We start from the raw sequence: 15,018 nt of genomic DNA on the forward strand, positions 1-15,018 counted from the left end.
TCACTGATTTATCTATACATTATATAGGGGGCCGGTCACTGATTTATCTATACATTATACAGGGGGCCGGTCACTGATTTATCTATACATTATACAGGGGCCGGTCACTGATTTATCTATACATTATACAGGGGGGCGGCTCACTGATTTATCTATACATTATAAAGGGGGCCGGTCACTGATTTATCTATACATTATACAGGGGGGCGGCTCGCTGATTTATCTATACATTATACAGGAGGCCGGCTCGCTGATTTATCTATACATTATACAGGGGTCGGTCACTGATTTATCTATACATTATACAGGGGCCGGTCACTGATTTATCTATACATTATACAGGGGTCGGTCACTGATTTATCTATACATTATATAGGGGGCCGGTCACTGACTTATCTGTACATTACACAGGGGCCGGGCACTGATTTATCTATACATTATACAGGGGCCGGTCACTGATTTATCTATACATTATACAGGGGGCCGGTCACTGATTTATCTATACATTATACAGGGGGCCGGGGGAACTGATTTAACTATACATTATACAGGGGCCCCGTCTTTTCCTCCCCTGCTGCCCCACTCGGACACAAATAACCCCGCCCCTGCCACACCTCCTACCACACCCCCTACAGGTACCCCTCTCAGTACACTTCGTAAAGTTGGAGACTCGGAGCCATCGGACGCACTTGGTGTGAAGCTGCTGCCCTCCAGTGGCGAGTTTGAGAGGCACCCGCTGATGAATACATTATACATTTACACGGCGATCCGTACCTCGCGCTCCTTTACTTCTCCTTACGGCCAGGAAGACCCCAACCTTAATGCCTATCCCATGCATCTCCTCACCGTATTACCCTCTACCACTTCTGCTGGGAAGCTGTTCCACTTATCTACCACCCTCTCAGTAAAGCAAATTACGGCTTGTTGTTCTAGCATTTCTCCTTTCTAAAAGCAGGGAAACACCCCGAATATTAGCCCTTAAACCCTGAGAATCTGCCCGTTCACCCCCGAAACCGGGGTAAAAACCCTGAGAATCTGTCCCTTCACCCCGAGACTGGGGTAAAAACCCTGAGAATCTGCCCATTCACCCCAACACTGGGGTAAAAACCCTGAGAATCTGCCCCTTCACCCCGAGACTGGGGTAAAAACCCTGAGAATCTGCCCATTCACCCCAACACTGGGGTAAAAACCCTGAGAATCTGCCCCTTCACCCCAAGACTGGGGTAAAAACCCTGAGAATCTGCCCAGTGCTCCCTGTGTGTTACGGTTGATCTCCCTGCTTGAATGCAGGTGAGTCCATTAAGTGTATCTTTAAATAACGACAAGTCAAGGTTTCCACGACGACCGGTACGAAAGCCATCTGGCCCCATAATGGGCTTTTAAAGGGTTAATATTTCGCGGAGACTCCACTGGGGTCTTAGCCCACGGGCTGAGTTCTTCAGCGCCATCCCCAGATCTCCGAAGTAGGGGCTGGCCTCAACTGTTTAAAGGGTAGTAGATACGCGGATCAGCCTCCCAGCAGAGGTGGTAGAGGGTAATACAGCGAGGGGATTTAGACATACGGCTCGTGGATCTAACGTTATGGAAGAGCCTGGAAAAAATAAATAAATATATATATATTATTTATTTATTTGGAACGTGGCCTAATCACCATGGCAACCAACGGAATGTTCTGCTGTCGTTGATAGCGCTGGAATAATAATAATAATAATTGTTTCCATTAAAGAGTTAATGTGGAAGGAGAGATAACGGCGTCCCCGCAAGCCGTGACCCAGGCGTGTTTTATGGCGTTTAAACGAAACCTGCGTGACTCATCACGTCGATGACACAGCGAGGGAGACCTGCGCTCGCCCCATCCGATATCGCCGCGCGTTATCCCTTCCTTCAATGAGTCACTGTATCCACCTCTACCCCCTCTGCTGGGAGGCCGTTCCACCAATCTGCCACCCTCTCGGCCGAAGAAAAACTTCCTTACGTTACCATAGTAACCATTCCCCAGGCGCTGCTGGATCACAAAACTGAGAATACCGAGGGTTTTTTTTTGTTTTTTAACCCCTTATGGGCAACGGGTTGTCCTTAAACCCATTGAGGACAATGCATTGGAAGCCCGTACATGTACAGGCTTTGGCATGAATGGGTTAAAGGCTGTCATTATGACATCACAGGATGTTCTGCTAACCAGCTGCCCCATTTTAGCCGGAAAAAAAAATTGGAATACAGACCATTAAGCGGGCCAGACCTTCTGCTGGGAGGCAGTTCCACTTATCTACTACCCTCTACAGTAAAGGGGAAGGGAACCTTAATCAGTCGTCGGTCTCATCTTAGATTGAGGAGCCGTATTTCTATCCCATGCATGCTTAATCCCCTCACTGTATTACCCTCTACCACTTCTGCCGGGAGGCGGCTCCACTGATCCACCACTTTTTCAGTAATGGACAAGAAAATTACATGTTAAAAAACCCCCAAAAAAACAGATTCTGGTAAACGGGGTTAAAACTTCTAACATCTAAAGATCAATTAGATATTTTAAAAAAATATATATATATTTGAATGCAATTAAAGGAATTTGCCAAATTTAATAAAAGGATAAAAAATCCCAATATATTATAATTTATTTATAATTTATTGATTTCTATAGCGCCGCCGTACTCCGCCGCGCTGTACAATGAGTTATTTTATTGATACCCAATATATAAAGTGCTTTTATATAATAATTATAATATAGTATATATTTAATAAATAATATAGTTAACCTCTTACATGCCAAGCAGCAGAGAGACATTAAAGCAATACTTGTGTGTGTGCACGTGTGTGTGTGGGGGGGTGAGGTGGGGGAGGGGATCGCAGGGTGCCTAAACCTATTGTGTTCGCCCTACTGGGTAATGAGAATGGTTCATTTAACCCCTTCCTGCCCCCTAGAGACCAGCCTATAGATTAGCATTCTGGTGGATATATATATACAAAAAAACAAAAAAATGTAATGAATAAAAATAAATAAAAAAATGTAATTTAAAAATGACATTTTTTAAAAATTGTGAAAAATAAGTGTATTTATATATAACGCAGATGGGCACCTATTTTGAAATTTAAAAATAATACAATTTTTTCACATATTATTACAAATTATTATATTTTTTTTATTTTATTTTAATTCTTGCGGGTCCGTCGAATATGGAAAAACGACTCCCGGGGCCTGAAGGGGGTTAAATTCTCTTTGTATCTGTTTGTTATGGATACATTTCCTTTTTTTTTTTCCTCCCCGCTGATACATTGTATCCTTCCTGCCTGGAACTTTTTGGAATGAAATTTTTTTCCAGAAATGTTAGTTGACGGCGTAATAGAATTGGTTGTTTTTGTGCGGCGAGAGGCACTGTAGTGTTACATGCCCCCAGCACACACGCATACACGCATACACACATGCACACATGCACACATGCACACGCATACACGCGCATACATACATACACACACATAGGGTGGGGGCAGAGGGGGGGGTTGTTTTGGGAGGTGCAGCTATGACATGCTGCACAGGGCTGGGGCATTTACTTCCTGTGCTGCTGCTGTGGAGGAGGAGTCCCAGGGACTGAAAGCTAAGTTTGCTGTGGGAGTGGGGCATCTGCGTGGATCAGACACAGACCCCGGCTCCTGGGCCCACTCTGTGTCCTGCATCTGAGGGGTAAGTCCCTGGGGCATCATGTGACAGGGTGGGGGGCAGTTTAATGTCACACAGGCAGTTTGTAGGCTTTTGGGGTTAATGTGATGTCACACAGGCAGTTTGTAGGCTTTTAGGGTTAATGTGATGTCACACAGGCAGTTTGTAGGCTTGTGGGGTTAATGTGATGTCACACAGGCAGTGTGTAGTCTTGTGGGGTTAATGTGATGTCACACAGGCAGTGTGTAGGCTTGTGGGGTTAATGTGATGTCACACAGGCAGTGTGTAGGCTTGTGGGGTTAATGTGATGTCACACAGGCAGTGTGTAGGCTTGAGGGGTTAATGTGATGTCACACAGGCAGTGTGTAGGCTTGTGGGGTTAATGTGATGTCACACAGGCAGTGTGTAGTCTTGTGGGGTTAATGTGATGTCACACAGGCAGTGTGTAGGCTTGTGGGGTTAATGTGATGTCACACAGGCAGTGTGTAGGCTTGTGGGGTTAATGTGATGTCACACAGGCAGTGTAGGCTTGAAGGGTTAATGTGATGTCACACAGGCAGTGTGTAGGCTTCAGGGGTTAATGTGATGTCACACAGGCAGTGTAGGCTTGAAGGGTTAATGTGATGTCACACAGGCAGTGTGTAGGCTTGAGGGGTTAATGTGATGTCACACAGACAGTTTGCAGGTATCTTTAGTTCTGGGAAATAATAAAGAATTATCTTTAACCTCTTACATGCCAGTCAGACAGTCACCCTGTAAGGGATAGCAGAGGGTTCAGAAGCTTCGGTGTAAGGAAGTGTTACTTTACAGAGGGTGGTAGATGAGTGGAACAGCCTCCCAGCAGAAGTGGTAGAGGGTAATACAGTGAGGGAATTTAGACATACGGCTCTTGTCTTTACAGCAGGCAGTACAGGTGATCAGAGAGGGCCCAACAGGCCTTAATTCTAGGTTTCTGAAACATTGCCGTTATGTGGCCTGTACTCCGCATCATTACAACATAGGAGAGATAACTTAAAGGGGAGGAATAATCGAGCAGATCCTGTAGAACATAAAGTTAAATTGGACCTGTCACGTCAATATGGCTGCATATGTGTCGCTGCCCCAGGCCTAACCCCACCGCGCTGCTGTCCTTTCTAGTGGGCGTTGGGGTATGATGTCATATCCCGGCGCTCCAAATTTAATGGAAGCGTGGTGCGGAAGGAAACTACGGAGGGCAGCGCTGACTCGGAAAACAGCCCTCCGTGGTGTTAATGGGCACGTTGGGGGAGCTCAGCGGTTGCCCTGTTAACCGGCCGGTGGCTGACTTGCAGAGCAAAACCTGGAGGCCAAGAACGGGGAGGCGAGAAGATGGAGGAGGATGATTGTGGTGCAGTGTGGGATGGAAATGATGGGGTGTGGGGGGGTGACTATGGGGGTTGGGGTATATCGAATGTTAGGAAGGTGGGTTGGTTTGTATGATATGATGGTCCGGGGCCGCTCTCTACTTACAAACATACTTGCGCAGCCACTCTAACACCATACTTACACATATACACAAACATGCGCACACTCCCTCTACCATCACATACATGCATGCATGCATACACACATACATACGCATATCCGGCCACCCTTGCACCCTAAATGTATACGCATACACACCCTCACACTATACACTTATACGTATACACCCCCCCCCGCACCATACACTAATACATACACACCCTCGCACCATACACTTATACACACACACCCTCACACCATACACTTATACATATACATCCTCACACCATACACTTATACGCATACACCCTCACACCATACACTTATACATACACACCCTCACACCATACACTTATACGCATACACCCTCACACCATACACTTATACGCATACACCCTCACACCATACACTTATACGCATACACCCCCGCACCACACACTTATACATATACATCCTCACACCATACACTTATACATATACACCCTCGCACCATACATTTATACACACACACACACACACACACACACTATTCACTTATACATATACACACACACACACACACACACACACACCATACACTTATACATATACACGGCCACCCTCACACTTACACCTGCCCAAAATATGCCACTGGGTGGGGTGTAAGATGGCTGCCCCTGTGATATACGCGTGAGATGGATTAATGTAATCATCGGTTAATATCATCTGCAGTCACCACGTAAATGGTGTGAATAACTCAATGTTTCGGGCAAAAAAGCCTCAAGTTTCGTAAGACTTCTCCCAGTTTCACTTATTTTATGTTTCTACGCGTGGTTCCCGTATCTTGTTCTCTTAGACATGCTAATCCTTATCATTTTTAAGAAACTTCTGCTTCCCATGCCTGGCACCAAAAAAAACTACTGAACCCTACAAAAATGTGCAAAAAAAAAAGGGAGAAAACCGACTCAAACCACACTTTCCTCATAATCTGAAATTGTGGTCGCTTCACCAAATTTATTGTTTTTTTTCTTTTTTTAGATAATGGAGTTTATATAGAGAAATATTGGTGCACCATAGCAACCAATAGAAAGTCCCTAATTTGTCTAGACGCGCTGTCCAGTACGCTGGTGGGTCGGTCTCATGGTATGAAAAGCTGTTGAGTGACTCGCCTCAGCGACATGAAAACCACAACAGTAACTCATTGTTTAGACTTAAAAGTTTAACGGGCCGTGCTCAAAACGGGTGTAAAAGCGCAAACTATCTCCAAAAAGTCTCGACGGTAAGCCCCTACGTCTTTGAAGGCCATAGAAAGATCTGCAGTAGGGTAGATATTCCTGGTGGAACAAGCCGAATGGCTGAAGATCTAGGTCAGTCAGAAGAATGGTCGCGAGTGCGACAGCTGCAGTTCAACGTTGATAAGTGTGAAATGATGCACTTGGGAGGCGAAAACACAAAAGCAGACCCTGTTCTATCAGCAGCAACATAAGAGGGGGACCTGGGCGATCTAACGAGTGATTATAAAATGTTCGTAGAAGTTTACTGTCCTTGGTGTAAAAAAAAATGTTGGGGTTAGTGTTGCAACCACATCTCCTTTAATGTTCATAGGTGGCCCCTTGTTATCTGCTGTTAAGTTTATTTGAGTATGAGTGGCCTCTTACTGACCTTAAATGTATCTGTAGATTGTGATGAGGTCACCCCTTAAGATTCTGGAACTGAGAACGTCTATTCACACAGGACAATAGCCCCCACCGCAGAGATTCACTGCCATTCGGTGGCCAACACAATAACACACATTTGTCACATTCACCCCTCCCCCGCTAACCATCCTTTTATTCGGTGTTAGGCTTGGGCGTTGAAGAGGCCTGTTGCTCATAAACCAAGTTCATAAAGGTTTAGGTTCAGATTATGAAAGACCTCTGGTGGGGCTGGGCAAATCTAACCTTCTAGCTACGAGCCAGTAGGAACGTTTCGAGAACCAGGATTAGATAAGGTGACAGGCACCAGCGTAAAATGACACGTTTGTGGTTAAAAGTAGAATCTTTTGAGGCGTTGACTCCCCATCTCTTTGGGATTTTATCAGCGCTGGACACCAGAGTAGAGTTCTTCTTGACCGATTTGCGATTCCATTCCATGACGTTTCTTGGCATCACCATGTGGACCTCCTTACTGAAGCCTGAGGAGCTTTACGAGGAAGGCTTTCACAACACAGACTTTTACACAGACTTAAAACCCGATTGGAGATTATGCATCCGCTACCAGAACCTTCTAAATGTTTTGTGACGTCGGACAGGAAAGTCACCAATCGGGTCTTCTAAAGGTTCTAGAGAAGCCATTAAACGTGTCCATGGTCGGAGGTCTTCCAAGAGAGGTCATGGCTTATTGAGAGGTTGTCTTACAGAGAGTTAGACTGTCCGGTCATGCCGCGCCGTGGATCCACTCCCAAAGTGGTCGCCTTCACTTTGCTGTTTTTTAGGAGGTTTTGGGGGTCTCCTCCAAATCCTGACCCAGGAAGACGTTTGATGTGGTCCTTCACACTTAAGCTACTCTCCTTCCGCGTGCCGGACCACAACATTCATTCACCATTCACTCGGACCACAGCATTCGCCCCCCCCCCAAAGCTGACTTATCACCATAGCAACCAACCGAATGTGATGGCTTAATTCAGCCGTTCCATACGTTGCTGTATATATATTTGTTTTTTTGGAGCGTTTTAAATCTTTAAACCAAAGATTAGAAATTTTTGAATACTCAGCATTTTTTTTGAGACGCCTTCATTTTTTTAAATTGTTTTTGTTGACTTTTTTTTGGTGTTTTTTTTTATTTTTTTTTATTTTTGGTTTGGCTTCACAGCCGCCAATCTTCCATTATAAATAATTCACGGCAGACAATTGTTGGAAGTGAAGGGTTTCCTGACAGTGAAGGTAAAAGAGGGAATTCTGTGTCTTAAAGTAAGAGTGCGCGTGTGTGTTGTGCAGGAAATGGACTTCCTGTAACCTATATTCGTGATGGGGGAGGGGGGGAGTTAGAAATTAAGAAGAATGGGAATGTTTGGACACTTGGATAGCCTTGATATTTACTATGCGCTTTCCTGTATAATGTATAGATAAATCAGTGAGCCTCCCCTGTATAATGTATAGATAAATCAGCGAGCCGGCCCCCTGTACAATGTATAGATAAATCAGCGAGCCGGCCCCCTGTATAATGTATAGATAAATCAGTGACCGGCCCCCTGTATAATGTATAGATAAATCAGCGAGCCGGCCCCCTGTATAATGTATAGATAAATCAGTGACCGGCCCCCTGTATAATGTATAGATAAATCAGTGACCGACCCCCTGTATAATGTATAGATAAATCAGTGACCGGCCCCTGTATAATGTATAGATAAATCAGTGACCGGCCCCCTGTATAATGTATAGATAAATCAGTGACCGGCCCCCTGTATAATGTATAGTTAAATCAGTGACCGGCCCCCTGTATAATGTATAGATAAATCAGTGACCGGCCCCTGTATAATGTATAGATAAATCAGTGACGGGCCCCCTGTATAATGTATAGTTAAATCAGCGACCGGCCCCTGTATAATGTATAGATAAATCAGCGAGCCGGCCCCCTGTATAATGTATAACGTATAATCCATGACGCAGGCTGTAGCAGCGCCCAAAAGGTTTTATCTGCTGATTTTGTAGCCGCAAGAACAGTTGCTACACATCTTACCAGTCATTTGTTGCGTAACCAGACCTGTTTTTTTTCTGTAGAAGAAGGGTGTCTTGGGCAAGAAGACTTATGTGTCGGCAACCGGTAGAATTTAATTTCGTTTAAGGGTGCTAAACTTATATATTTTTTTAGCTTGTTGATAGATAAGTGGAGCGGCCTCCCAGCAGAGGTGGTAGAGGGTAACACCGCGAGGGGATTTAAACATGCGTGAGATAGGCATAGGGCTCCTGAATCTAAGACGACCGATTACATTGAGTCTTTACAGCAGGGGAAACGGACAGACCGGACGGGCCGGATTGGGCCGGCGGGGATCTACGTTCCTATATCTCTTGGATCCTCTTAAATAAAATAAAGCCTCCCCCCCATAATGGGTTCAATGAACAGAAAAAACACATCCTTTTTGTGATAAGGGGCGCACTGCTTTAACACGTTGTGCCACTTCCTGTTGCCCCGGTATAAACTTCCTCTTTTCTGTATATCTGTTGAGCACGCGCCCAAATAAAAGGGATGGGGCCCCTTGTCAAAAATTGGTCAACATCCTTTTAATGAGCTGTCACATTTCCCAAACAGTCCTATAATTCTGATATTCTGGTAAACTAAGCGATATAGATGAATTAGAATCCCCCCATTATGTGTGTCCCATGGAAGTGGCCCATCTTAACTTCCTGTTCTCGGGATCATGTGATGTTTGCGTTACATTCCATGCACCACACTGAGCTGATGCTTTATGGCAATGCTAATGAAGTCCGTTCCTCCATAGACTCCCATTAGTCAGGGAGTCCGACTGGGTGATTAAGGCCGAGCCATTCTATTGTATGATGAAGAGACAGGGTGTTCGTCCGAATTAGTGCCGCTAAGCAGTGGTCTAAATTTCCAATGAAAAATACTTAAAAACAAAATGCTGAAAAAGCCTCAGGTTTTTGGGGCACAAAACACATACAGTAAAGATGCGGTTAATTATACGTAAACTATGTGAAAAGTTGCAACATGGAGGCGTTAATTTTTAATTAAAATTTTATTTTTCTCCCCCAAATAGTTCAATTGGAGGCCAAGATGCACTATTACCGGTACAGCACGGCTGAGGTCAGCTGTTGCTACAAATATCTACTGTTCAGTTACAACATCATTTTCTGGGTAAGTTCCCCCGTTTTTTTGTGTACATATTTATTTTTTTTTTAATTGTTTTGAAATATAAGGAAATTTTACTTTAAAAAAGAAAAAAAAAAGTGGAACAGCCTCCCATATTTCTAAATAAAACTTGGGTTTCATACCCAACGTTTTCTGTATTATATTTCTGTAACTGGTGCCGTAGACTAAGCAGGGAAGATATTCCGTTTCTCAAAAAAAAATACAAAAATAAGTAAATTTTAAAAAAAAAATAGTGGAAAATAAAAATAATAAAAAAAATATTTATAAAAAAAAAAATCTTGTTTGATTTCTCATTAAAACTTTAGGAACAAATAGAAAAATAGGCAATTTGTAAATTTTTCTCCTTTTTCTGTAAAGCTTAACGGCAGAGGACTTTATAATTTTAAAATTAATCAGCAATCTCAAAATTATTCATTTTATTTTTAATTTTTTTAATTTTATTTTTTATTTTTATGCAGCTGTCTGGTATGGTTCTTCTGGGAGTCGGCCTTTGGGCATGGAGTGAAAAAGTGAGTAATTCTGTCTCTTTACAGTAGAATAAAAGGGGAGGAACAACAAGTGCAGTCATGTAATTGGAACTGACGTGGATCAAAAGATCATCAAAATAACCCCCCCCCCGGCGCTGTGCACAATAATACCCCCCCCGGCGCTCCTTTTTATCTACCGAACCTGAAGGCCGCCATTGTTGTCGGTCATGTGATATTTAGACTTTCCCTGCATAAGAACCGCACTGAGCTGATGCTTTATGGCTATGCTAATGAAGTCCGTCCCTCCATAGACTTTCATTAGCCAAAGAGTCCGACTTGGTGATTAAGACTGAGCCATTCTATTACTCACCGCAAAGCAGTGGAGGATTTAGCCCAACCTGCTGGACTTAACGCTGACTTAACTGATATGAACCCCAAATCCAACAGTTTAAAACATTGAATCAAAAAAAAAAGTCAGAATCAAAAATAAATATACATAAAAATGTAAATAACCTTTTTTCCCTAATCATCAGAAAAAAATCTTAGTTCATTACCCTTTTTTTGACCTCCCTACTAAAATGTTGTGTAGAGCCTGACTCGCTGACACCCTTGCGCTTCCTGTGTTACACGAAATCTAAATTTACGCTTCTTTGGTTTCCTGCGCTTTGGTTTCTTGTAACCGGCTTCTCCGTAAATAAATCAAAAAAGGTGATTATTATAGCCAAGCCAAGGAACCCGCTGACCGATCGTTATTTACCCAGATTGCTGCCAGTATAGGAAGGAAGGAATTCACACTCTTGTAGGCAAGGTTCTAGGATGCGATAACATTTATTATAATAAACATAACATATGCAATGGATACGTCCTCTGAGTTGCCTGCCAAGTGTCTGTTTTGTTTGGCCAGTCCCTCTGTTCCCCCCAACTTACCATAGTCACTGTATGTATGACTCTCCCTGCCTACCCCCCAAACACCCCCATCCCCCCCCCCCGCGAGAAGACATTGAAGATTCATACCATGGAGAAAAATCAAAGAATCCTTTGATTCACCGCGATGGGGTCTGGGTGATCGGGCTATTAAAGGGTTAATAACGTCATAGAATTTGGAACGTATGGGTACTAAGTATGAGGAACCCTTGGTCGACAGATATATATGTTCAAGCTTTGCTTCCTTCCTAGGGGACCTTGTCGGATATCACCAAAGTGACGAGACTCCACGGGTTTGACCCGGTGTGGCTGGTCCTGTTGGTCGGCGTCGTCATGTTCACCCTGGGCTTCGCCGGTTGCGTTGGTGCTCTAAGGGAGAACATCTGCCTCTTGAAGTTTGTGAGTGAGACTCTACTGTATTTACTATCGATGTGACGGAGCATACAAGACATAGACGTATACATACACACCATGTATAGAAGTGTCATGGTCCTCATGGACCATCTGTGGACCTCAAGGTTCCTCCTGTTCCTTGGTATCTCCTTGCCCCTGGTTCAGACAATTTAATCAAAGTCCACCTATTCTAGTAAAACCGTAATTGAAGGATTAAAAAAAAATATTTTTATATATATATATTTTTTTTAATTGAGTGAGGGGCCCTCAAGGACAAGGTTGATAAATGTGAGGTCAAGTAAACTAGAATTTACTTTTATTTTTTTTTGTCCTCCAACCAACTTAACGGATGTTTTCCAAGCACCAAAACAACTGCTTTCTACTAAAGTTTGGGGAAGATTTTGTTGAATTCACCAAGTTCTCTTCTCCCCCCCCCGCTCCCCCCCCCCCCGCACAGTTCTGCGGCGCCATAGTCTTGATATTCTTCATGGAGCTGGCTGTCGCCGTCTTGGCCTTCCTCTTTCAAGATTGGGTGAGGGACAGAGCCAAGGAGTTCTTCGAGAACAACATCAAGTCCTACCGGGATGATATCGACCTTCAGAACCTGATTGACTCTCTACAGAAAGCGGTAAGCGGCGCCCCGCCGTAGCGGTGTTTAACCCTTTGCTGTCCTCGTTGCACGTGCCATCATTGCTTGTGTTTCGATCGCAGAACCAGTGCTGCGGGGCCCAAGGTCCGGATGACTGGAACCTGAATCAATATTTCAACTGCACCATGGACAACCCCAGCCGGGAGCGATGCGGTGTCCCCTTCTCCTGCTGCGTGGCTGATCCAGCTGTGAGTACGATCATTCACACTTCCCATAACGGCAGACGATAGGCAATTCTTTAAGGGTGTCGTTCCACCTACCTTACAACATTTGAACGTCTAAGATACAGGGACGCCTTGTCTATGGTTCTGTAATTTCGCGACATATTCACCCATTCGTATGTTCTGAAAGGTCCCTTAATTTTAGTCATGTGACGGAAGTAGAAGAGACCCATAGGTTGGAAAAGGTTGTTGCCATATCAGCAGAAAAAAACATCCTTCATGTTCCAGTACAAACGTGGAAAGAACAAAAAGGGGTCCTTAAACTTTTAAAATTTTTTGAATTTTTATTTTATTTTTACATATTTTTTTAAATTTTTTTTTTTTTTTTTTTTAAAGCCTATTTTCAGAATTGTCAAATTTCTTTTCGCAGCAAACGGTCATAAACACGCAGTGCGGATACGACGTCCGTAAAAAGGTGAGTGGTCAGGACTTCACGTTTCTGTTGGGCAAGGTGGTGTTTGGGTACATCTCTTAAAGAGGCGGTATGTTTTTATGGTTTTAATGGAATAATTTGGTTTTTTTTTTGCATAATTTTTCATATATATATTTAAGCCATTAATATTAATCGTATCATGCCATTATTAGATTTTATATATGTTGTACTAAATATTCCTATCATCGATTGTTCCATAGAGAACTGGGGGGGGTAAGCTTTATTAAATGGAGTGGCTGCCTCCTTTTGACAAAAATACTTGCAAATTAACATAAAACGCAATTTAAAAAATGAAATGAATAGAAAAAGGGGATTGTATGGAAATATATTACAAACACTATATGTTAGACTTTCTGTTTTCTCTAGCCAGCGGCTGAAAGAGTCAACGTGACGTATATGAAAGGCTGTATTTTGGCGCTGGAGGCGTGGCTACCCAGGAACATATACATTGTAGCTGGCGTTTTCTTGGTCATTTCAATTTTACAGGTAGGTTGATTTTTTTTTTTTTTTTTTTTTTTTTTTAATTTTTTTTAATATATAAAAAAATAAATAAAATTTACATAAAAATAAAATAAAAATTATAACGTAAATGGGGGAAAAAAATGTGATTTTATGATTATTACAATGTAAAAAAAAAATAGTCCTTTCCCAAGATTTTAATGAGAAAACCAAAGACTCAAATATAGAAGACACATTGTGCGAAATATATAAAATTTTTCAAAAACATTTGTAATATAAATTTGATTAATTTATTTCATTTTTAATTTAATTGATTTATACATTTAAAAAAAATTTTTTTTAATATAAGTTTGATTTATTTATTTCATGTTTAATTTAACAACTAAAATGACCAATTTAACTCGAATAACATATTAATGGCAGAAGAAATAATGAGATTCTAGGAAAATGTTAACATTTACGTAAAAGCCCTGAAAATAAAAAGATGGAGCTTCGCAGAGTAGGTGGTCTTCATAAGTATAAGATAGGTGGACATCCCTGGAGACCACATCGCGAAACTTGTGTCCCAACGCTTACTCGTTAACGTGTCTCGTTCCTCCCAACAGATCTTTGGCATTTACCTCGCTCGGACGCTGATGGCGGATATCGACGCCGTAAAGAGCGGCTACCGTTTCACTTAAGAACCTCGAGGGGTTTTTGAAGGCCACCTTCCCTTGTGTTGTATATTTCGGTCCTCTAGAATCATTCCCTACTGAAGACTCTGAGCCTCCGCCATCATCAATGGCGAACCCATAGTGTGATAGAAACCTTAAGACGGGCCGCCGATGGACTATCAAAGTACCTGTGAAGAAGCACACACTCCAAAACATGTTTTTTTTTTTTTGTACCCTTTTGGACTGTTAAGGGGTTCCGGTAGTCCTCTTCGTTTTAATGTCTTTCCTGCCAGGAAAGGAATGGAAACTTATGGTTTTTTATAGTTTCTTTTCTTTGTGAAACTGCCTTGTTCTGTTGTCCGCATGGTATTCCGGGCTGTGCCCTGGGTTGACCATGGACAGTATTTCCCTGTTTTTTTGGTTAATGATGATGACTTTTTGGAACTTTAAGGGAGGTCGGTCTCCGTATTGATATGGAGGCCGCTGTGCTCCCTATAGAAGTAAAATAATAGTTAACGAGCTAAATGTTATATCTGGTAGAGCAGAAGCAGCCTTTAGTTGAACCAAATCCGAACCTACAATTTCAATTTGTTTTTGAAAGCGTTTATAATCCAAAAGGAGTCTACCAGTTCTGTAGCATCCGGCCGGATTCCATTCCATGACCCCCCTCCATATTGTTGAGTTTTGCCCCAGAATTGATCTCTTTTATGAATAGTATTTTTGGAGACAACCAATTTTTTTTTTTTTTTATTATTTTTTTTTTATTCAAGAAATTTCTGAAAATCTTACCTTTTTACTATCAGTTGGTTTAATTGAGTCACTTTCTTAAGAATATATAAA

At 42.5% G+C, this 15,018-nt stretch overlaps 1 protein-coding gene across 3 annotated transcripts; it reads left to right on the forward strand.

The window, feature by feature from the left end:
• Positions 1 to 3,568: 3,568 nt before the first annotated feature.
• TSPAN14 (tetraspanin 14) lies at positions 3,569 to 14,391 on the forward strand. 3 transcript variants are annotated; one of them, XM_053449867.1, is made up of 9 exons: positions 3,569 to 3,676; positions 9,867 to 9,964; positions 10,438 to 10,488; positions 11,623 to 11,769; positions 12,221 to 12,391; positions 12,475 to 12,600; positions 13,004 to 13,048; positions 13,433 to 13,552; positions 14,131 to 14,391. In XM_053449867.1, exons 2-9 carry the CDS (start codon positions 9,884 to 9,886, stop codon positions 14,203 to 14,205), a joined length of 816 nt encoding a protein of 271 aa, XP_053305842.1. In that variant the 5' UTR covers positions 3,569 to 3,676; positions 9,867 to 9,883; the 3' UTR covers positions 14,206 to 14,391. The 3 variants fall into 3 exon arrangements, with proteins under 3 accessions (XP_053305842.1, XP_053305843.1, XP_053305841.1); XM_053449868.1 differs by having other exon boundaries at positions 3,571 to 3,676; positions 9,878 to 9,964; XM_053449866.1 differs by lacking the exon at positions 3,569 to 3,676 and having other exon boundaries at positions 9,742 to 9,964.
• The last annotated feature ends 627 nt before the right edge of the window (positions 14,392 to 15,018 follow it).

The sequence above is a fragment of the Spea bombifrons genome, chromosome 11 (assembly GCF_027358695.1).
Source record: "Spea bombifrons isolate aSpeBom1 chromosome 11, aSpeBom1.2.pri, whole genome shotgun sequence".
Taxonomy (NCBI): Eukaryota; Metazoa; Chordata; class Amphibia; order Anura; family Pelobatidae; genus Spea; species Spea bombifrons.